Source organism: Tachyglossus aculeatus, chromosome 19, assembly GCF_015852505.1.
Source record: "Tachyglossus aculeatus isolate mTacAcu1 chromosome 19, mTacAcu1.pri, whole genome shotgun sequence".
Lineage (NCBI taxonomy): Eukaryota > Metazoa > Chordata > Mammalia > Monotremata > Tachyglossidae > Tachyglossus > Tachyglossus aculeatus.
In genome coordinates this window covers 36,025,716-36,047,682 of record NC_052084.1, presented here as the reverse complement: position 1 = coordinate 36,047,682, position 21,967 = coordinate 36,025,716, and the positions used below count along the sequence as shown (strand labels likewise).

The following is a 21,967-nucleotide window of genomic DNA, read 5'->3' as shown; positions in this document are numbered from 1 at the left end:
CTCTCTCGCTCTCTCTCTCATACACACTCACGCACGCACCTCCCAAATATCCATAGTGCTAGATGAAGGGAAAAGGCAGGATTTTTTTTGCAGTCCTATTGTGTTGTGAGGGTGTGCCTGGAATTCCTGACACAGTTCTCGCCGAAAGATGATACCCAGGAAGGAGAGATGGGCTGTAAAGGGAAAAAAAATGAGTTGGTAGTATTCATCAAACTACCCAAGAAATGAGGAAGTGCTGAGAAAATGAAGATTCCCTTTTCTCGATGCCAAGAGCTTGTTCGCAGTTGGCTTTGCCTGATAATATTCAAAGCTGCATCCTTAGATATCCTCAGTCGATCAGGGCAAAAGACACATTAAACCCTCTTTTCTGTTTCAACCGGATCGTGTCGAACGTGGTTAAAGTGAAACAATCTCTTAGTTTCTAAGTAACCTCTAGATAAGAGTCTGCATCGTGTTCTCTCATTAGGAGTCCCATGTTTTTTTAATAGCATCAAAAGGTTTCAATAGGTCTGGAGAGATGAAGAAGTGAGGATATTAGAGCCAAGCCATGCTAATTTGAATTGCAAGATTTCTGCACGGAGATAGAGGTTTATGAACTAGTTTGAGGTTATCCAAGAATAGTCGAATCGATCAATGTTGGAATAATGAGGTTTTAATTTATTTGTTTTTTCTGCTTCTTGATGTAATAAAGTGCAGGGGTAGATAAGAAATAATCAGGGTGGGCGCAGTCCTCACATGCTAAGAAGGGAGTAGGATTTAATCCCCATTTTACAGATAAAGAAACTGAGGCCCAGAGAAATTAAGTGACTTGCCCAAGGTCACAGAGCAGACAAGCAGTGGAGCCAGGTCCTCCGACTCGCAGACCCATGCTCTTTCCACGAGGTCACGCTCCTTTTGGGTTCGCCTAGAGAACCGAGATCATTAAAGTCGAATAAAATGTGTAGTGACCTCCAAAACCCGAAGGCCTCCGGTTAGAGTTAGTCGTCTGTCACCCGGCCGGGATGTTACAGGAGTTTGTATTTTGGAATCCCGGGGACATATCAGAAGTGGCAGTCATTCATTTTCCCTTTTAGCTAATGCAGCATTTAATCTGGGAAAGCGTTAACCTGATCATACGATCGTATTTATTGAGCACTTACTGTGTTCACAGCACTGTACTGTCATCATCATCATCATCATCAATCGTATTTATTGAGCGCTTACTGTGTGCAGAGCACTGTACTAAGCGCTTGGGAAGTACAAGTTGGCAACATATAGAGACAGTCCCTACCCGAGTCCTTGGGAGAGTAGAGTATAACTGAGTGGTAAATGGGTTTCCTGCCCACAATGAGCTTACAGCCTAGAGGGGAGCTTACTCTCTGAAGACGAAATCTGAGAGCAATAGATACAGCTATATTTAGCATCCGTCTAGCAAACGGTAGGTATTTTAGAGCCGCACACGGTACCCACCTCCCCAGTCATGACACAGGCCTGGAATGGAAGAAAATCAGAGGAATTCAGATCGCATAGGAGAGCTACGATGTCTCCCGGGTGTAGCAAATTCACATTCTCTGCGGGTTGAAAATACGAGCCTTTCGACTGACCGTTTTCCCCTGTGTTGTACGGACGGATAGATAAATGTAAAAGCGCTTTCCTGCCACTTTCACTTGGGGCCTGGCGAAGCACAGTCCCACCCTCTGCCTGCGATTAAACCCCCGTTTTGCCTTAATGGCGCATTAGCGCGAACGGTGACTTTATCACCTCAGGCTGCACAGCAAGAGCCGCAACTAGTAAAAGCTCTTTTTTTCTCCGTCCCCCTTTCAGGGCAATAGATGGTGTGACAGAATTAGAATGTCAGGTCTGTGGATCTATTCAATCTTGTGAGCCACGACAGTTGTGCCGGTCGGATACAGCGAGCGGCCCAGCGGTAGCAGTATTGTCTAGCCTGGGAACCGCACAGCTGTTGATTGGGCTATTGTCGCGGAGTGTCACAACCATGTGCTTTTTGATTGAAGAAAGCCCTCAGCAATATGTCTGCCACCAGAATCCTTTAGAAAAGACGGCGGTTCCGGCCCTTCCCCTTTCATGCCGTTTTCAAACGTCTCCTTTGGAGGGTGAAGTTGAGGGGCAGCGTTGCCGCTGAATGTAAAATTTAAGGGATCGCACCTGCTGACCAGGGAACTGCCCGGCTGGCCCTCTCGTAAACTGAACGCTCTTCTTGGAAAAACGGAAAAAGGGCCGTCGGGTGATTTTGCCACGTGGAGTTTCATACTCAGGCTCTTCTTCCAACTTTGCCTTGAAACAATACGTTTACGGTTAAAAATCTATCAGCCATCTTACTCATTCTTGATTTAAAAAAAAAATTCTGTCGTTTGGGACAAACGTTGTTGCCTGAGGAATCCCAAGTTCCTTGGTTTGCCGGTCCCTTCTTGGTATTGGTGAGACTCCAACTTTGCCTTGAAATAATACATTTACGGTTAAAAATCTATCAGCCGTCTTACTCATTCTTGATTAAAAAAAAAAATTCTGTCGTTTGGGACGAAAGTTGTTGCCTGAGGAATCCCAAGTTCCTTGGTTTGCCGGTCCCTTCTTGGTATTGGTGAGACTCCAACTTTGCCTTGAAATAATACGTTTACGGTTAAAAATCTATCAGCCATCTTATTCTTGATTAAAAAAAAAAATTCTGTCTTTTGGGACAAAAGTTGTTGCCTGAGGAATCCCAAGTTCCTTGGTTTGCCGGTCCCTTCTTGGTATTGGTGAGACTGACGTTGCCCTTGTTTGGGCTGTAAAGGATCTTCCTGAAATGTACCTCCGTAGAGGAGGACTTTTTTCGAAAATCCCAAACTGTCAATGGTGCGGTCAAAATTACACCCCATCAGGACTTCCCAGTGACCGTCAAGGGACTGTTGAACATGGGGATGAAAAGTAGTTGAACCCTGCTGCTAATTGATTAATGTCTGCTGCCATTGTAAGCAATCCCCTGACCATTCAAAGACTATGTCTTTCTTTGACCTAAATAAATGGTTCAACGCACAGATCCCAACAAAAGGGCTTGCTGCTTATGGCCCTTAACCCATTTATGGCATTCAACTTGAGTGAATTACCTATTGATTAGCCCTCTTAGTATATTGTCAGCTTTAAGATGAACAAAGGGGAGCTCAAAGCAGACAGTGTTCATTCACAAGCCGGGTCACATATGCAAAAGGTGGGCGTATGACTTAATGTGGGAAATGACACCCCAGAGCCATCTTTCACGATATTTCCCCCGAAAAGGGGCAAAGGGTTTGAGAAGAGCGTGAAATCGAATTGGTAGAGATTTCAAAATATTAACGTTTCCTTTATCTTTGGAGTGGCCATCAAAGCGACTGTTTCCTTGCATAGCCGGCTCAATGAAAAATAGCCCCCTCTTGGCATAGGAAACAGCTTCTAGAAATTGGGATGGCGTGAGGGGCTGTCTTTTTTATTATTTGTCATTCTTCAAGTCCCATTAATATAAGTTCACGTCTGCCATTTTAGAACGGGTTGGTTTTCTTCTTCAGGCACAGCGACAGATTAAAATAATATAAGAATGACTGGAAAAAAATCATCTACCTATCATCTTGAGCCCCGCAATGGGAGGGAGGTACATTAAAACTTCCATGCCGTAGAAATAACTTGCAAAATGGTTATTTTGCAGTAGCCCGAAGAAGCTTTGCAGCCCAAAGAAGATCACGCACTCACCTAGAGTGAGCTTCCGTCAGGAGAACAAGATCCAACATTACTTACAATTCTTTACAATTTTAAGTAAATGACACTTGTCATTAATTGAAGAATGGGTCTTATTCAGTGGGAAGAGGCGATAATATTGTCATTAAGGCACTCAGTCTGTGCTCTCTCTCTTTCTCTCTCTTTCTCTCTCTCACCTTATCTTGCTTGCTGCTCTCCATTACAACTCAGTCTGCACACTTGGCTCCTCAATGCCAACCTACTCCCGCTACCTCCATCTCATCTATCCCGCTGCTGACCCTTTGTCCCCATCCTTCCTCTGGCCTGGAATTCCCTCTCCTTTCATAACAGACAGTCTAAAACTGCGCCCCTGATCCCCACTTTCAAAAAAAACCTCCTAACATCACGGCTCCAAGAGGCCTTCCCTGACTGAGCCCTCCTTTTCCGTACCCGCCCTCTGTATCACCCAAACGAGCATCTAAGCAGCATGGCTCAGTGGAAAGAGCACGGTCTTTCTAGAGGTCATGGGTTCTAATCCCTCCTCCGCCACTTGTCAGCTGTGGGACTTTGGGCAAGTCACTTAACTTCTCTGTGCCTCAGTTCCCTCATCTGTAAAATGGGGATTAAGACTGTGAGCCCCAGGTGGGGCAACCTGATTACCTTGTATCTACCCAGTGCTTAGAACAGTGCTTGGCACATAGTAAATGCTTAACAAATACCAACATTATTATTATTATTCCTTAAGCACTCTGATGCTCCTTGGAGCCCCGCAGCACTTAACGTACATATCCTTATCCTCTTCCATTTCCCCATCCCTGATAATGTCTGTCACGCCTTGTAGACAGTAAGCTTCTTGAGGGCAGGGATCATGCAGGGATTTGTAAGGTATTTCCCCAAGTGTTTAGTACAGTGTGAAGAGCAAACTGTAAGTGCTCAGTAAATACCACTGATGGATTGATTGATGTCTGGCTAAGGCACATATCAATCAATCAATTGTATTGAGCGCTTACTGTGTGCAGAGCACTGTACTAAGCGCTTGGGAAGTACAAGTTGGCAGCATATAGAGACAGTCCCTACCCAACAGTGGGCTCGCAGTCTAAAAGGGGGAGACAGACAACATCTAACTACATTTGATTTTGAAACTGGCTAGGTGCCCTTTTTTGAAAGTGGATTTTAGGGGTTTTTTTGGTCTCACTTAAAAAATACATCGACTGCGTCTGTTTTGCAGAGAATACAAGCCGGTATCCTAAAAGCATTCAACAACCCCACCACTAAAACTGCAGATGAGGAAACCCGAAGAAAGGTCAAAGGTAGGTGGAGTCCGTCCCCAAGATCGGATTTACAGCAGTTAGAAGTTCTGTGTTAGAGGGAAATCGGATTGCCCCTTTCCGGGTGAATTTCTCATCTGTAAAGTTTGGCTTTCCTCAAAAACCGATATTATCAATAAGCCTGAAGTGATAAAAAGTCAGGGTTTGATGTTGGGGTACTGCCACCTAGTGCCCATGGGCGGCACCACACGATCATCAATCAATCAATCAATCAATCAATCGTATTTATTGAGCGCTTCCTGTGTGCAGAGCACTGTACTAAGCGCTTGGGAAGTCCAAGTTGGCAACATATAGAGACAGTCCCTACCCAACAGAATCCCCCCCGTCCAACCAAGAGCCTCCAAAACATGTCATGATGCACTTTCATATTTATTACTCTATTTATTTATTTTACTTGTGCATATCTGTTCTATTTATTTTATTTTGTTAGTATGTTTGGTTTTGTTCTCTGTCTCCCCCTTTTAGACTGTGAGCCCACTACTGGGTAGGGACTGTCTCTATATGTTGCCAACTTGTACTTCCCAAGCGCTTAGTACAGTGCTCTGCACACAGGAAGCGCTCAATAAGTACGATTGATGATGATGATACCTCCGTGACCCCCACCTAGAAAGCCCAACTGCCTTTTTTATAGGTTGTTTTAAATAACCTCCTTTAATAATATATGGTGTGTGTTAAGCACTTACTATGTGCCAGGCACTGTACTAAGCGCCGGGGTAGATACAAGCAAGTGGGGTTGGACACGGTCCCCGTCCCACGTGGGGCTCACGGTCTCATTAATAATAATAATAATAATAATAATAATAATAATTGGCATTTGTTAAGCACTTACTATGTGCAAAGCACTGTTCTAAGTGCTGGGGAGGATACAGGGTGATCAGGTTGTCCCACGTGGGGCTCACAGTCTTAATCCCCATTTTACAGATGAGGTAACTGAGGCCCAGAGAAGTTAAGTGACTTGCCCAAGATCACACAGCAGACATGTGGCGGCGGGATTCGAACCCATGACCTCTGACTCCAAAGCCCGTGCTCTTTCCACTGAGCCATGCTGCTTCCCATTCCCTGCCCTTAGTACAGTGCTCTGCACACAGTAAGCACTCGATAAATACAATTGAATGAATGAAGGAGTTAACTGAGGCACAGAGAAGTGAGGCGATTTGCCCAAGGTCACACAGCAGACAAGTGGCAGACCTTAATTAATAAGGTATCAGCCATCCATTATCTCCCCAGTCAGTGGTATTTACTGAGGATTTACTCTGCAGAGCCTGTACTAAGAGCTTCAAAGAATACAGTGGACTAAGTAGACACCATTCTGTTAACTTGAATAATAATAATAATAATGATGGCATTTGTTAAGCGCTTACTGTGTGCTAAGCACTGTTCTAAGCGCCCGGGGGGCTACAAGGTGAATAGATTGTCCCACGTAGGGCTCACAGTCTTAATCCCCATTTTACAGATGAGATAACTGGGCACAGAGAAATTGTGACTTGCCCAAAGTCACACAGCAGACAAGTGGTGGAGTCGGGATTAGAACCCATGACCTCCGACGCCTAAGCCCGGGCTCTTTCCACTGAGCCATGGACTTGAGCAAATCCTGTCACTAGACTACAATACTAGAAAAGCCTCAGCCACTTTATTTCCGTAACAATACTTATTTAATTTATTGCCTTTTACCATGAGTCAATCAGTGGTATTTACTGAGGACTTATTACAGGAAGAGCCCTGTACCGGGACAGTACAAGTCAATAGAGTTGGTAGACGTGATCCCACTCCACAAGGAGCTTACAATCTAGTGGAAAAACATATTTTCTCAGCCAAATTTCAATAGCGAAGCCCTCCTTTTTGTAATATCCAGAATACCCTGTATTGAGTACAGTTGAGTTTTGTGTGGAAAGGACTCCTGCTCAGACCTTCGTTTCTCAGAGAGTTCGGTTTTCAAAAAGTTTGTCCTTGAACACGGACATGCCTGCATTTTTAATGTCCATCGCAGTAGGATGCTAGTTTTGAAGCCCACTGTCTGCCATTCTGTATTTCCAAAGATGGGCAGCTCAAGTCATCATCATCATCATCATCGATCGTATTTATTGAGCGCTTACTGTGTCCAGAGCACCGTACTAAGCACTTGGGAAGTACAAATTGGCAACGTAAAGAGACAGTCCCTACCCAACAGTGGGCTCACAGTCTAAAAGGGGAGACAGAGAACAAAACCAAACATACTAACAAAATAAAATAGATATGTACAAGTAAAATAAATAGAGTAATAAATATGTACAAACATATACATATATACAGGTGCTGTGGGGAAGGGAAGGAGGTAAGATGGGGGGGATGGAGAGGGGGACGAGGGGGAGAGGAAGGAAGGGGTGCTAGCAAAATGAAGCTCGCTGATGCCGGTGTGAAATTTTATGAGGATCCAGTTGGAAAGTGGGGTGGGGGATCTATTATCCAGAACTATTAAAAGATTGTTGCATAATAATGACTTAATGTATGTTTCAGGGCATGTCTTTCGGGGTGGCTAGCGGCCTGCTGAATATTTTCCTATATTGTTCAGATCACTTTTGAATCAACTGCAGGAAATATGTTGTGCTTTATAGTTAACCTTGGACATGTCTTTCACATTAAAAAAGCACTGTTTTTGCAGCATATGGAAGAGAGGGTGTGAAGATGAACTTCATAGATAGGATCTTTGTTGGTGAATTGACTAGCACTGTCATGTGTGAGGAATGTGAAAATGTAGGTATTTTGGAATGCACTTCCCTGTGGAATAGATCACAATCCCATATTGGTTTGATTGTTTTGTCTTGTATGATTTTTTACCATTGCCAAGCATTTCTGTGTGATTTCTGCTGGATTTATAATTCCGTAGTAGTTGTAAATCCCTTCCAACTGTGATATTCCCCGCCGTTGGAGGAAGAAATGTTGTCTCCTTGAATGTGAGCATGCTGATTTGAGCATGCTGGCTCAAAGTTACTATAGCTTAAAAAAGAATGTGCTTGCTATGCATTTTATGAATTGGAGGAAGAAAGGGGCTTTTTTGCATGAAATATCAGGGCTACGCCATCATGAGATCTTAAAAACACACTTTGATGTTTTAAGTAAATGTTATCCTCCAATGCAATTTTTCCAGCAGTTCCGATATTGATGTAGAATGTTGACTTGCAAGCTAAATCCTTGATTGGTTGAGCTTGATTAAATGACTTTTCCTGAAGCTTTTCTCTTGAATTCCGTGGCCATCCCTCCAGATGCCATCCTTGCTCCAATCAGCTAGTCAGTGCAAAGAACAGACACACTGTATTAATTGTCCTTTTGCTTGATGTTACGAGTTTTTCCCGATTTTGAAATGCCAGTAAGGTACCCGACCCTGTCTGCCCCTGTCAAGAGGGGAACTGGAAGGAACTGTGCATCACTTCTCCCCCGACCTCTCCGACTTCTCATCCCACGTCTGCTCTAGTGTGTCTCGAGACAAGGAGCAAAATCTTAACTATCGTCTTTGGCCTTTAATCTTTTCCGTCCGCTTTTCCGTCAGTTTCCTTGGTGAGCTTCGGCTTAACGTGCCCCACCACTGCAGTGGTTTCGGCCAAAGGAGCGTTGAGCACTTCTTGTCGGTGGCTAGTGGGTTTTATTCAATGTAACCTTTCTCAAGCCAACTTCCATTATCCCAGGCAAAAATATACTCTATCTGGGTGAGGAACTGCGCTTGTTTTGTGTTTTAGTGTGCTCAATCAGACCACAGCATCTAGTCAAACTTAAGGAAAGCCAATCCCAATATTGCTGTGAAAATTAATAATAATAATTTTAGTATTTGTTAAGCGCTTACTATGTGCAAAGCACTGCTCTAAGCGCTAGGGAGGATACAAGATGATCAGGTTGTCCCACGTGGGGCTCACAATCTTAATCCCCATTTTACAGATGAGGTAACTGGGGCACAGAGAAGTGAAGTGACTTGCCCAAAGTCACACAGCTGACAAGCGGCGGAGTCGGGATTTGACCCCATGACTCCAAAGCCCGGGCTCTTTCCACTGAGCCATTATGGTAGCTAATTTTCTATAATAGCGCTTCCATTAATATCTGTTAAGCATTTATATCTTTTGTAATATTTGTTAAGCATTTATATCTTTTGTGACTTAGCGTCCTAAAATAGAAAACCCAGAGTAAATGATAGCTTGCTCCAGGAAAAAGTGGAAATTTTCAATTTTACTATAAGGCCATTTTCTGGTATCATTGAAACTCTTAGCGTTAAATGGTGTTTGTTATTAAGATTCTTGTTCTGGTTTAATCTCTTTCTTTTCTTTCAAAGATATCTACCATGAAGGAACCTTTCCTTGATCTTTCACTTCCGATAATAGAGGAAAGGGTAAGGAAAACAAGTAACAAATGGGATCTACCAAGTTCTTTTTTTAAGTATTTCATCAATTGTTGCCGGTTATCATTTCCCTAGCCCTTAGGTTTAATTATAGTGATGGCTTTTATTAAGGGCTTCCTATGTGCTAAACCTTGGAGGTAGATGGAAAGCTATCAGTTGGGACTCACAGTTGATCTTAACCCCATTTTACAGGTGAGGAAACGGAGGTCCTGAGAGGTGAAGTGATTCCCCCAAGGTCACACAATAGGCCAATGATAATAATAATAATTATGGCATTTATTAAGCGCTTCCTATGTGCAAAGCACTGTTCAAAGTGCTGGGGAGTTTAAAAGGTGATCAGGTTGTCCCACGGGGGGCTCAAAGTCTTAATCCCCATTTTACAGATGAGGTAACTGAGGCCCAGAGAAGCTAAGTGACTGGCCCAAAGTCACACAGCTGACAAGTGGCGGAGCCGGGATTTGAACCCATGACCTCTGACTCCAAAGCCCGTTCTGTTTCCACTGAGCCACGCTGCTTCTCTGGCACTTGTCCCCAGGTCCCCTGGCTCTCAGTCCCGTGTTTTTTCCACTAGACCATGGATTTTATTTAGTAAAATATTTTCAACAATGTGCTAGGTGCTGCCCAAAATATGAAATTGGCCCCAGCCCCATCAGCTGCTTGCCTTTTCTGTGTCAGGCTGCAGTATAAAGCTTTGCAAATGAAAACAGAGGAATTTATCCTTTTGGAATTTAGACAGGTCTATCTACTCTGTCATACTCTCCCAAGCCTTCATATAGTGCCCTGTACATAGTAAGCGCTCAGTAAATACCAGGATTGATTGATTGATTGAAGAAATGCAAAAATCAGGAGTTTCTTGCCAAAGAGATTTTAATTTTTCTTTTCTCCTTTTCTTCGGGGGGCTTGCGGGGTGGGTGACTAGGTCTCAAAGCCTGTGACTTGGGGAAGAATGAGTAAATGTAAGACTTTACAAGAGGCGGAGCTTGGTCAATATAGCTATACTGCTGTGACTGCTGTCAATCATCAGCAACCAAAAGACCCCAGGAAAAACTCTCTGACGAAAGATAAGGTAAGAGAGCGTGCGCTTATTTTATGTCCGTTTTTGGTTAAACCCAGTTTAATTCAAAGTGCATGTCTGTTGTAATTTCTCCACCCCAGTAAGAGTTTTTAAGTATTAAGCTTCACGTCACCTCCTTAGAGTGGGCGACTGGTGATTTTGGAGTACTGTAAATGTAGTTTATGGGCGGAAACAGGTCAGTGGACCCCTTCTCTTTGCCCTCAGGGTTGCTGAGGAGTAGGGAAGAGAATCCGAGCAACTGAATTCTCTCCAAGCTCCTTTTCAGCTAACTGAGCCCACCACCGTCTACGATCTGTGAAGGGGCTAAATCTGCCCTTAGCAACCAGACGACTCGGTCTCTTACAGATCTTTGTAAATTCTTATTTTATTTTTTGTCCCCAGGGTTGATTTCAAAAAAACCCTTTCCGGCCCTAGACCATAAGCTCATTTTGGGCAGGGGACATATCTGCTAATTCTGTTGAATAGTACTCTCCCAAGTGCTCAGTACGGTGGTAAGTGGCCAGTCATAAGGTCATGGGTTCTAATCCCGGCCCCGCCACCTGTCTGCTGCGTGACCTTGGGCAAGTCACCTCACTTCTCTGTGCCTCAGTGATCTCATCTGTGAAATGAGGATTGAGGCTGAGAGCCCCACATGGGACAGGGACCGTGTCCAACTTGATTTGCTTGTATCCACCCCGGAGCTTAGTACAGTGTCTGGCACATGGTAAGCGCTTAATCAATCAATCAATCAATCAGTCGTATTTATTGAGCGCTTACTATGTGCAGAGCACTGTACTAAGCGCTTGGGAAGTACAAATTGGCATCACATAGAGACAGTCCCTACCCAACAGTGGGCTCACAGTCTAAAAGGGGGAGACAGAGAACAGAACCAAACATACCAACAAAATAAAATAAGTAGGATAGAAATGTACAAGTAAAATAAATAAATAAATAAATAAATAGAGTAATAAATATGTACAACCATATATACATATATACAGGTGCTGTGGGGAAGGGAAGGAGGTAAGACGGGGGGATGGAGAGGGGGACGAGGGGGAGAGGAAATATCCCTCATATCGCTTAACAAATATCACAGTTATTATTAACTCCCACGCTAAGTAGCCCCTTCCTCCAGCTGGCCCCTGATCTGAGCGAGCCCTGGAGGGGCAAGCAGTGGGTTTCCCCAGCCCCCCAGAGGGTCTCCGGCATGGATTTCCAAAGTTTGGGAGTCATCAACAGCCAGAAGAACGAAGCCACCGTTAACGGTGTATTTATTGTGTGCCGAAACATTACGCTAAGCACAGGGGACGGAACTGGGCCTGGGGCTGCCAGAGTTAAAGCAGACTTCTTACGTGACAACGATTTCCCATTTCAGAATCAACTAAACCAGGAAAGAAGGCTCAGCAGAATATCTTCCTCCGGGGAGGAGAAAACTCCGGCCCTCCTGCACCCGAGAAGAGAGACCGGAGAAATGAACGGCGGCGGCGGCGGCGGCCCCGCGGAACTGGCCCCCCAGGACGTCCATCGGGCCGAGGCGGCGGCGAACGGGAGTCAGACCGACTGCAGCGAGAGGGAAGCCAGCCATTCCGAGGGCAGCGTCGACGCCGACAGCGAGGCGTCCGAGTGGGAGAGCGTCCCCAAGGTGGCCGGCGGGCCGCACCCCCTCGGCGAGGGACGGCTCCGCGATAGCCCGGTGGTCACCGCGGCCCTGGCCCAGCTCAGCCTCGGCGCCTTGGGACCCAGGGGGGCCGAGCGGGGAGGGGCCGGGGGGCGGCCCAGGGACCTGGCCAAGAACTGGCCGGTGGCGGTGGAGAAGGGGGCCCCGCCGCCCGGTCCCCTGCACGCTTTCCAGAGCCTCTCTCAGAGCTACACCCCCGCCTCCAAAGAATGCTCCGTGCAGTCCTGCCTCTACCAGTTCACCTCCGTGGAGTTACTGATGGGCAACAACAAGCTCCTGTGCGAAAACTGCACGGAGAAGACCCCGGCTGAGCACGCCAAGACCCGTTCCTCTGGTGAGTGCTGGCCAGCAAGCGGCCTGAGGGCTCCGGGCCTTTGTGTTTCCTGAACTCTCGTGCTAATGGAGTCAAGGCCGTTATTATTTTTCAGTCCCCTGTGACCTCTCTTGCGGTTACCAAGCCGCTTCTTTTTAATGGTATTTGTTAAGCACTTGCTGTGTGGCCAAGCAGTGTACTAAGCGCTGGAGTAGATACAAGCTAATCGGGTGTCGCACAATCTCCGGCCCATGCGGGACTCCCAGTCTTAATCGCCATTTTACAAATGAGGTAACTGAGGCGTAGAGAAAAAGTCATCATCATCAATCATATTTATTGAGCGCTTACTATGTGCAGAGCACTGTACTAAGCACTTGGGAAGTACAAATTGGCAACATATAGAGACAGTCCCTACCCAACAGTGGGCTCACAGTCGAAAAAGTCAAGTGACTTGCCCAAAGCCCCACAGCGGACAAGTGGCCGGGGTTTAGGACCCACGTCCTTCTGATTCCCGGGTCTGTGCCCTCTCCACTAGGCCATGCTGTCTTAGTGTACTTACCCAAGCACTTAGTACAGTAAGAACTATTGATCACACATTAAATGCTCAGTGCATCCTATTGATTATTGATTGATTCACGGCTACCAATCCCCGAGAGCGCAGCTACTAAAGACCTGAATCTAGAGCCGAGTGTTTTCTCAGCTCGACATTTTTAGCTTTGGGTTAGTATGAGGTACTCAGCCCAGATAATAAATGTGGAATTTGTTAAGCGCTTACTATGTGCCAAGCACTGCACTGAGCCCTGGGTTAATACAGGTTAATCAATTCAGACATAGTCCCTGTTCCACTTGGGAATTTAAGTTCGCCGTTTAACTAGGATGGAGGACAGGTACTTAAACAGCGTGGCTCAGTGGAAAGAGCGTGGGCTTTGGAGTCAGAGTCATGGGTTCAAATCCCAGCTCCGCCACGTGTCAGCTGTGTGACTTTGGGCAAGTCACTTCACTTCTCTGGGCCTCAGTTGCCTCATCTGTAAAAGGGGATTAAGACTGTGAGCCCCCCTTGGGACAACCTCATCACCTTGTAACCTCCCCAGCGCTTAGGACAGTGCTTTGCACATAGTAAGTGCTTAATAAATGCCATCATTATTATTATTATTAATAAACCTCATTTTATCAATAAGGAAGCTGAGGAAGTTAAGTGACTTAGGGTCATCCAGCAGGCAATTGGAGAGCTAGAATTAGAACCCAAGTCCTGTGACTCCGTGGCCTGTGGTGTTTGGAAAGAGAGCTCAGTCTAAGCAGGAGGAAGAACAGGTATTGAATCCTCATTGTACATTTGAGGGAAACTGAGGCACAGAGAAGTTAAGTAACTCTCCTAAAGTCACACAGCAGGTGGAGCTGGGATTAGAACCTAGGTCCTCTGACTCTCAGGCCCCAGGATCTTTCTACTAGGCCACACTGCTTCCATACTGCGTTTGGTCCTTTAATACCTTTGGTTTCTCTCAGGATAATACTATTCCCTTTTTGCACCTTATTTCTCACAGCAAGGTTCCAACTGGATTTCTAAGGATTTTCTCTCTAAGAGTAATCATTCACGAAGTACGTTGTTTAATATGCCTAGAAGGTTTTGTGTTTACAGTGCGATAATGAACACCATATATCTTGTTCCTTCTGAACTGATCATTCTTGGTGACAGACTGCATACTGTATTATAAGATAATGCAGTTTTCAGGATGCAGTCATCATCATCAATCATATTTATTGAGCGCTTACTGTGTGCAGAGCACTGTACTAAGCACTTGGGAAGTACAAGTTGGCAACATGTACAGACAGTCCCTACTCAACAGTGGGCTCACAGTCTAAAAGGGGGAGACAGAGAACAAAACCAAACATACTAACAAAATAAAATAAATACAATAGATATGTACAAGTAACTTGTGAATAAGCTGACCCAGTATGAAATCATCATCATCAATCGTATTTATTGAGCGCTTACTATGTGCAGAGCACTGTACTAAGCGCTTGGGAAGTCCAAATTGGCAACATATAGAGACAGTCCCTACTCAACAGTGGGCTCACAGTCTAAAAGGGGGAGACAGAGAACAAAACCAAACATACTAACAAAATAAAATAAATACAATAGATATGTACAAGTAACTTGTGAATAAGCTGACCCAATATGAAACCATCATCATCAATCGTATTTATTGAGCGCTTACTATGTGCAGAGCACTGTACTAAGTGCTTGGGAAGTACAAATTGGCAACATATAGAGACAGTCCCTACCCAACAGTGGGCTCACAGTCTAAAAGGGGGAGACAGAGAACAGAACCAAACATACTAACAAAATAAAATAAATAGAATAGATATGTACAGGTAACTTGTGAATAAGCTGACCCAGTATGAAATGTGATTCTTTGCAGAAAAGAAACCAGAGGGAGTGTATACCAATGCCAGGAAACAACTGCTCATTTCCGTGGTGCCGGCTGTCCTCATTCTCCACCTTAAACGGTTCCATCAGGTGAAGTCACTGTGGTTGCATCTCCAAGCTGGTATTTTTTTGCGGGCGCTTCATAACTCACTCACCCCTCCAAGCCCGACAGACACAGTTTTTCCTCGTAGCCAGTCAAACAAGCACTTGTTGAGGCCTGCCAGAGAAAATCCGTCTCGGAAAACAAGACAGCTCTTTCAGACTCCGGGCATTTGCTTAATTTTTTTTTTTAAATTAAACAGTAAAATTGGATTTTTAGCTTAAGGGCCAAGATTTTTTAACTTTCGCATCAGATTTTCTTGAATAGTTAATTTCCATGGAGATTTTTATATATAAAGTATCGTTTGAGGATGTCTCTTCTATCGTCAGGCCTGCATAAGTAATCTTTTTCAATAAACTAGTGGACGTCAGCATGTTTAGGGATGGGTTCTGTTTTCCTGCTTTGTTGTGGAAAAATGGAATTATCCAATTAGATGCAATAACAATAATAGTGGTAATTGTGGTATTGAAGTGCTCACTATGTGCCAGTCACTGTACTAAGTACTGGGGTAGATACAAGATAATTAGGTTGGACAAAGTCTGAGGGGAAGGGAGAACAGGCACTTACTCGCCATTTGACAGGTGAGGAAACTGAGAAGTTAAATGGCTCGCTCGAGGTCACCCAGCAGACAAGAGGCAGATCTGGGATTAGAACCCATGTCTTCTGACTCCCATGCTTGTGCTCTTTCCACTATAGGCCATGCTGCTTCTGTGGTTTTACTGTTTTGTTTTGTTTTTTAGCAAAACAGGAGACTCTGGTGCTTCTGGAATGTGCTTAACTGTCTTCTCTTTTGAAGGCTGGCCTGAGTCTTCGGAAGGTGAACAGACATGTGGATTTCCCCCTGGTTTTGGATCTAGCACCATTCAGTTCCGTTGCCTGCAAGGTACGGCGTGCTGTGAGCACTTTTATCGGTTTTTTCTGGTGGGATTAGTCTTGCCAGGAAACATTCGGGTCCATCAGCATTTCCAGTGGCCAACTATTCGTGTGGGGTGTGGGGACAGAGGAGGTGGGCAGGCTCCAGAGAGACAGTAGGCCAGGAAGCCTCCATTGTAGGTCTTTTCAGCCTCTCTAGGAAACTCTCAGCTGTTTTGGGAGAGCTGGGATGAGCAAGGCAGGAAGGAATCCCCCTGGGGGGCAGGAAGACCCCCATTTTGCATTCCCACCCTTGGCCCTCACTCTGAAGCAACGCTTAATTTTAGTTCATCTGTTTGTCCTCTTTGTGTGGCTAATCCGTAAAATGAAATCAGCAGTTTTAAACCCTCACCAATCAACCCATCGTATTTATTGAGGATTTACTTTGCACTAAACGCTTGGGAGAGTACAACAGAACAGAGGCGGGAGACCCATTTCCAGGCCACAAGGAGCCTTCAGTTCAGAGTGGGGGACAGGCATTAAAATACATTTTGGATTTGTACATAAATGTGATGGGGCTGAGGATGGGATAAACAAATCTGGAGCACATTATTGCATACCCTGGAAAAGTAGATTTTTCCAAACTGGCCGAGAGGATAGACATCAAACTTCATAAATGCTGAAAGTTTACTGGCAGAAACCACCCCAGAGGTTCACTCTACCACCCAGTGTTTGAGAGTCAGGCCTCGTCGTAGAGCTCACGGGAAAGGCAGACCAGTTGTAAATGCTTGCACTTCCCCAATTATTCCTCCTCCTACGAACACACCCACAAAGTTCTATAACTCACCAGTGGCCTTAGGGCTGAGGGTGGATAATCAGAGTTTACCATGTAGACAGAGGTGTCTGACAGAAACCACGCACCAAGACTGCGAGAGCAGTCAGAAAAAGCAGTCTGTTCTCAAATTTAAAAGCTCTTTTAGGATATTCCAGTCTCAGGCATCTGGGAAATGTAGTCCTCCTGAACTCTGGAAGTGGAATTATTTGGGATACAGAGAGAGCTACGTAAATATGATTTTGACACTTGTCTTTATGTTTTGTTGTCTGTCTCCCCCTTCTAGCTGTGAGCCCGTTGTTGGGTAGGGACCGTCTCTATATGTTGCCGACTTGTACTTACCAAGTGCTTAGTACAGTGCTCTGCACACAGTAAGCACTGAATAAATACAATTGAATGAATGAATGATGCTCTGTACACAGTAAGCGCTCAGTAAATATGATCGAATGAACGAAATAGGTGTTTTTGCCTTCAGCAAGATGGGGAACTTTACCCCCAGGCTCTGGCCACACTCTAGAGAATGACTTGAGCGCATGCTGTGTCCCTTCAGATAAAGAATGCATAAACGGAAATTTTGCCCAGATGATCTGCCACTGTGAAATGCGGATAGCTGTTTGGTTTTTGCTTTTTTAAAAAAAATATTTTAATTTTTCTCTTTGTTTCCGGGTGACAAGAATGCTCCCGGCGGCGGAAAGGTTCTGTACACTCTGTATGGGATAGTGGAGCATAGCGGTTCAATGAGAGGGGGCCATTATACTGCTTACGTGAAGGTCCGAGGGCCACCGAAGACATCGTTGGAGCACGTCGCAGGTATTCAAAATGTCCAAGGTACGTGATGTCGAATGGCTATCTTCTGGTGGGCAAGATGGCAGTCGAACAAGTTAAAGGACTTTACTGATGTGTGCAGTGAGGAAAATTGGTTTCAAAGAGACAGTTTTCCCTGGGGAAGGGAAAGGGAAAGGCTGTGTCTGCCTTTGCTTATTTTTCATTCAGACGGTGAGCCCCATGTGGGACAAAGACTGTGTCCAACCTGATTTGCTTGTATCCACCTCAGTGCTTAGTACGGTGCCTGGCACACAGTAAGCACTTAACAAATACCAGAATTATTATTATTATTATGTGCTGTGGGAGAGAGGGTGGAAAGAATACCACTGAAATGCTTAAGGGCTAAGGATTCAGGTGCATAGATGACACAGTAGAGCCGGAGGATAGGCTGGAGAGATGAGAGATTAGTCATGGAAGACTTCCTGGAGGAGAGAAGATTTTTAGTAGGGCTTTGAAGATGGGGAGGGCAGTGGTCTGCTGGACGTGAAGGGGGAGTTCCAGACGAGAAGGAAGTAGTAAGCAAGGGGTCGATGGCGAAAGATGAGATGGAGGCACAGTGAGCGGGTTGGTTTTCGAGGAGTGAAATGGGAGGACTGGGTTGTAGTGGAAGGGGAGCGTCGCTGGGTAGGAGGGAGGATAGCTGATCGAGTGCCCTAAAGACGATGTTGAGGCATTTCTGTTTGATGCGGGATGGAAGAGGATCTTCTTTAAGTTTTAAAAATGGATTCGTTCTTTGAAATGACACCCAGAAGATGCACAAAAAGTGAAGGAGTTTCACCTTTTTTTAAATTTTTCAAGGCCTAAAGGAAGCCATGGGTGCCTGTGGCGGACAGTGGGTTTATGTCAGCGACACCCATGTGCAGATGGTGCCGGAATCCAGAGCGCTCAGTGCCCAGGCTTACCTGCTGTTCTACGAAAGGATGCTGTGAAAGTGACCCCCACCCCACCCCTCCGGCCATTACACCAAGGTCAGTCAGTCAGTCGTATTTACTGCAAGGGCTAAGGGACCCTCAGGCTACCTCATTGATTATCTCCTGTGCCTTTAGTCTATCTCTGTAGCATACATCACCCCTTCCCTCCCTAGGCTGTTGTGATCCAATGGATCCCTGGGAAACAAATGACCTCTTTTCAAAACAGGCCTATCACTTGTCCCGAAGATCCAAGCAGTGAGGAGTTTTTGACCCCAGAGACTAAACCAAAAATGACTTGAGCGACATTTGGGGTCTGATGTGCTTGAGGACCACATTCACTTTAGTAAAGAGATCCAGGAGTTGGTTCCTAAAGCTTCGAACTAAGTGGTGTTGTGGGAAAAAATATAGGTTGAGGGGGAAAGCATCCTTCACCAGTTGAAATTCTCAGCAGCTATCCTCAGGCAACCTTTCCAAAATCCAGGGCCTGAAAGACCATTGTTACATTAAAAATTAGGTTTTTTTCCAAGCTTAAAGTAGACGTCTTAGCAGTACTGTTTGTTTTCCACTGAGATATTTGAGATACCGGTATACCCGTGCAAATCCAGCTCAATCAAATCAATGGCATTTGAGCCTTAAATGTGTGCAGAGCACTGTACTAAGTGCTTGGGGGAGTACAATACCACAGAGTTAGTGGACACGTTCCCTGCCCATAACGAAATCCGTGGCATGGCCCTCAAAGCAAAGGTGACGTACTCATGGCTGGTGGAAATTAGGCTGCATGAGGGTGGAGCATTGTTTGTAGCTGCCCGATGAGCCTCTTCTCCAACTGCTGGTCTGTTGGCAGTCTCTCTGGCACCTCTCTCCATCTAAGACTATGTGCCAGACCTCTGCCCTCGTGCCACCCGCGTCTCTGGAGAAAGCCACTCTTCATCGCACAGGCTGAGGGCCCTGAAGGGGCACACTGCCACCCCATTCTCCACAGACGTGAGTTCAGGAAGTCGAGCCCAGGGATGATAATAATAATAATAGCGTTTATTAAGCACTTACTATGTGCAAAGCACTGTTCTGAGCACTTGGGGAGGTTGTAAGGTGATGAGGTTGTCCCACGGGGGGCTCACAGTCTTCATCCCCGTTTTACAGATGAGGGAACTGAGGCCCAAAGAAGTGAAGTGACTTGCCCCAAGTCAGCCGACAAGTGGCGGAGCTGGGATTTGAACCCATGACCTCCGACCCCAAAGCCTGGGCTCTTTCCGCTGAGCCACGCTGCCCAGAAAGAGGAGGGGGAACGCGGAAGAGGAAGTCACTCATTCCTACCTTATCCAACTCTTTTTCCGGCTCTCCCTTCCCCCTCCAGAACCGGGAAGTACCAGCAGGTTGAGCTTCAGGCTCCAGACCTCTGGCCCGGCACAGATACTTTTCCAGTCTCCGAAGGATCACCCCCAAATTCTGTCTAGCGAAGAGCTGAGTGTTTTGAATTGAACCCCTTGCCTCAGTGCTTTGTTAAGTGGCCAATTTGTTACAGTGCAGACACGAAGCACTTTGTAGAATAATCCTAAAGTGGTAAGGAAACAAGGCGGGTAGCTTTAGGGTGGCCTTGATGGTTTTCAGGTAGACTTTGCTCCAATCTGGAATACTCTAGATGTCACATACAGGGTGAGGCTTCCCTCAAGGGAATCAAGGTAGAAAAAAGGGAATTCACAGCAAAAGCAGCTGAAAACCATCCCAGGGACACCCCCCCGCCCCCGCTACGTTCCCGAGCTCAACGGTGTTTGAAATAAAATACGGACTCATAGATCATTTTCTCTCCGCAATCCTACAGGGTTTTTCTGATATCAGCGATGGAGCAAGAGACATAGAAATCCTAAATAGCGGGACTGACCCAGGCAGATGGAGATGGAGAGTGTCATTTCCGAAGCTCTGAACTGTCAACGAGATCGTCAAGTGGCTCATGATGTGCATTTGCCCTTCCCTTGGCATTCCCGTGGAGTCCAGGGTTGTTGGCTGTTAGCTGCATGACCCATTTCTTTGCCTAAACACTTGTTAAAAAGCAACAATGGGGTTGATTATTTTTTAAAAAATATATATTTTAGGGTTTTTGTTAGGTACCTTGATTCAGTTGGTTGGTGATGACTTTCGCAGTAGGGAAAAGCATGTGTCTAGACCACATCACAAGCCTGTTATAGTTTTAAAAGCACATATACTTTGAGTATTGCCAAAATTAATTTGATTCATTCTTTTTAATAAATTGACGAGCAAGAGTTTACAGAGGTGCCCAAAGGAGAAGGCCACTGTAAATATGATAATTTCAAATTGATCTCAAGAAATGAAACAAGTCATCGGGAACATCTCAGGTTCCCCCATATAGCTACTGTGGCTTTTGGAGCTCTGGTGTCAGAGTGGATTTTGTAAACTGAGACAGAGAAGCCTCAGAAGCCATGGTATGAGACTTGTCCTGGGTGACTGACACATGCTTAATCATTGATGATTTTCTCAATTAATGGGTCAGGGTACAATTGGAGAGGACAGGCACTTCACTGGCTTTTTTCCTGTCAGAGAACCACATCTCTGCCCATTCCCCAGCTCTGGCCATCTAAAATAAAAGCTTTAAATGGTTCTGAATATGTCCTCCTTAAGAACAGGGAAATCAGAGGAGACCAACAGTGACTAAAGGGAAAGGAGAGACAATGAAGTGTACACGTGGAGTACAGCATTGTGAATATTGAGCAGTTTGGGCCAACTTGCCTCTTTTAGTATATATCTTGATCATTTAACCTGGAGATTCACTCTTCCATTTGTTAACCAGCTATGAATTGTAGTCGACATTAAGCCTCCCTTTCGGCAATGACAACTGCCCCACTTTTTCTAAAGCTTGATATAAATGCTTTTCTTTGCATGAGATTTAGTCAGAGCTAGACTTAAATAAGACTCTGTGCAATACAAATCGAACCTCCATCAGTAAAAAGAACTGTATTTTTAGTCAGTTGGAATGTGAACTGTCCCCCGCCGGTGGACGTGTTTGTATTTATAATTCAGCAGAGATGAAAATATTTTCTTTTTCAAAAATAGATTGGTTTTAACTTCCTATCTTCCATTGCACCTGTAATATAAATATTCTGCCGTATTTTTAGAAGAAAATCACGCACCCTGTTTATAATCATTTTGATGCCCTTGATGAAATGTATGTAAATTCCTAATTAAATATTGATTTGCTATTTCCCTTACGTGCTATCATGACATTTGTCATAGGGGATAGTTATGGTACTTGTTAAGCGCTTACTACGTGCCAGGCACTGTTCTAAGCGCTGATCGTCGGCTAGAATGCAGTTTATTACCTGACGTTTTTCCAGAAACACGGAACCGATCTCACGTGGCTTGCCCAGAGGTCCACATTAAGCAGGTGAGTCGGGAAACGGATCCTGCCCATCCTGTCCCCCCCGGTGCGACCATGCCAAGATTTCACTCCCGCCCAAGGCGACCGCGGCTGGGAGGCAGTCAGCAGTGGCGGATTTGGAAAATGGTTTGACGCAGCGTCGCCAAGGCTGCTAGGGCTGGGCCCACCAATGCCCCTGATGGCCCTTCCCACCCCTTGGCAGTAAGTGGGT

At 45.3% G+C, this 21,967-nt stretch overlaps 1 protein-coding gene across 5 annotated transcripts in view; it reads left to right on the top strand.

The window, feature by feature from the left end:
- Positions 1-21,566, top strand: part of USP45 (ubiquitin specific peptidase 45) — a 42,113-nt gene extending 20,547 nt beyond the window's left edge. For 2 of the 5 annotated variants that reach the window (XM_038760764.1, XM_038760763.1), the window contains exons 10-19: positions 4,913-4,994; positions 7,651-7,742; positions 9,307-9,363; positions 10,292-10,438; positions 11,802-12,438; positions 14,838-14,935; positions 15,742-15,828; positions 17,304-17,457; positions 18,253-18,422; positions 20,185-21,566. In XM_038760764.1, coding sequence (XP_038616692.1) covers positions 4,913-4,994; positions 7,651-7,742; positions 9,307-9,363; positions 10,292-10,438; positions 11,802-12,438; positions 14,838-14,935; positions 15,742-15,828; positions 17,304-17,457; positions 18,253-18,383 — 1,485 coding nt within the window. In that variant the 3' untranslated portion in view covers positions 18,384-18,422; positions 20,185-21,566. Of the gene's footprint in view, positions 1-4,912; positions 4,995-7,650; positions 7,743-9,306; positions 9,364-10,291; positions 10,439-11,801; positions 12,439-14,837; positions 14,936-15,741; positions 15,829-17,303; positions 17,458-18,252; positions 18,423-20,184 lie in introns of those variants that run through there. The other 3 variants (XM_038760765.1, XM_038760767.1, XM_038760766.1) reach the window with 3 other exon arrangements.
- Positions 21,567-21,967: the final 401 nt, after the last annotated feature.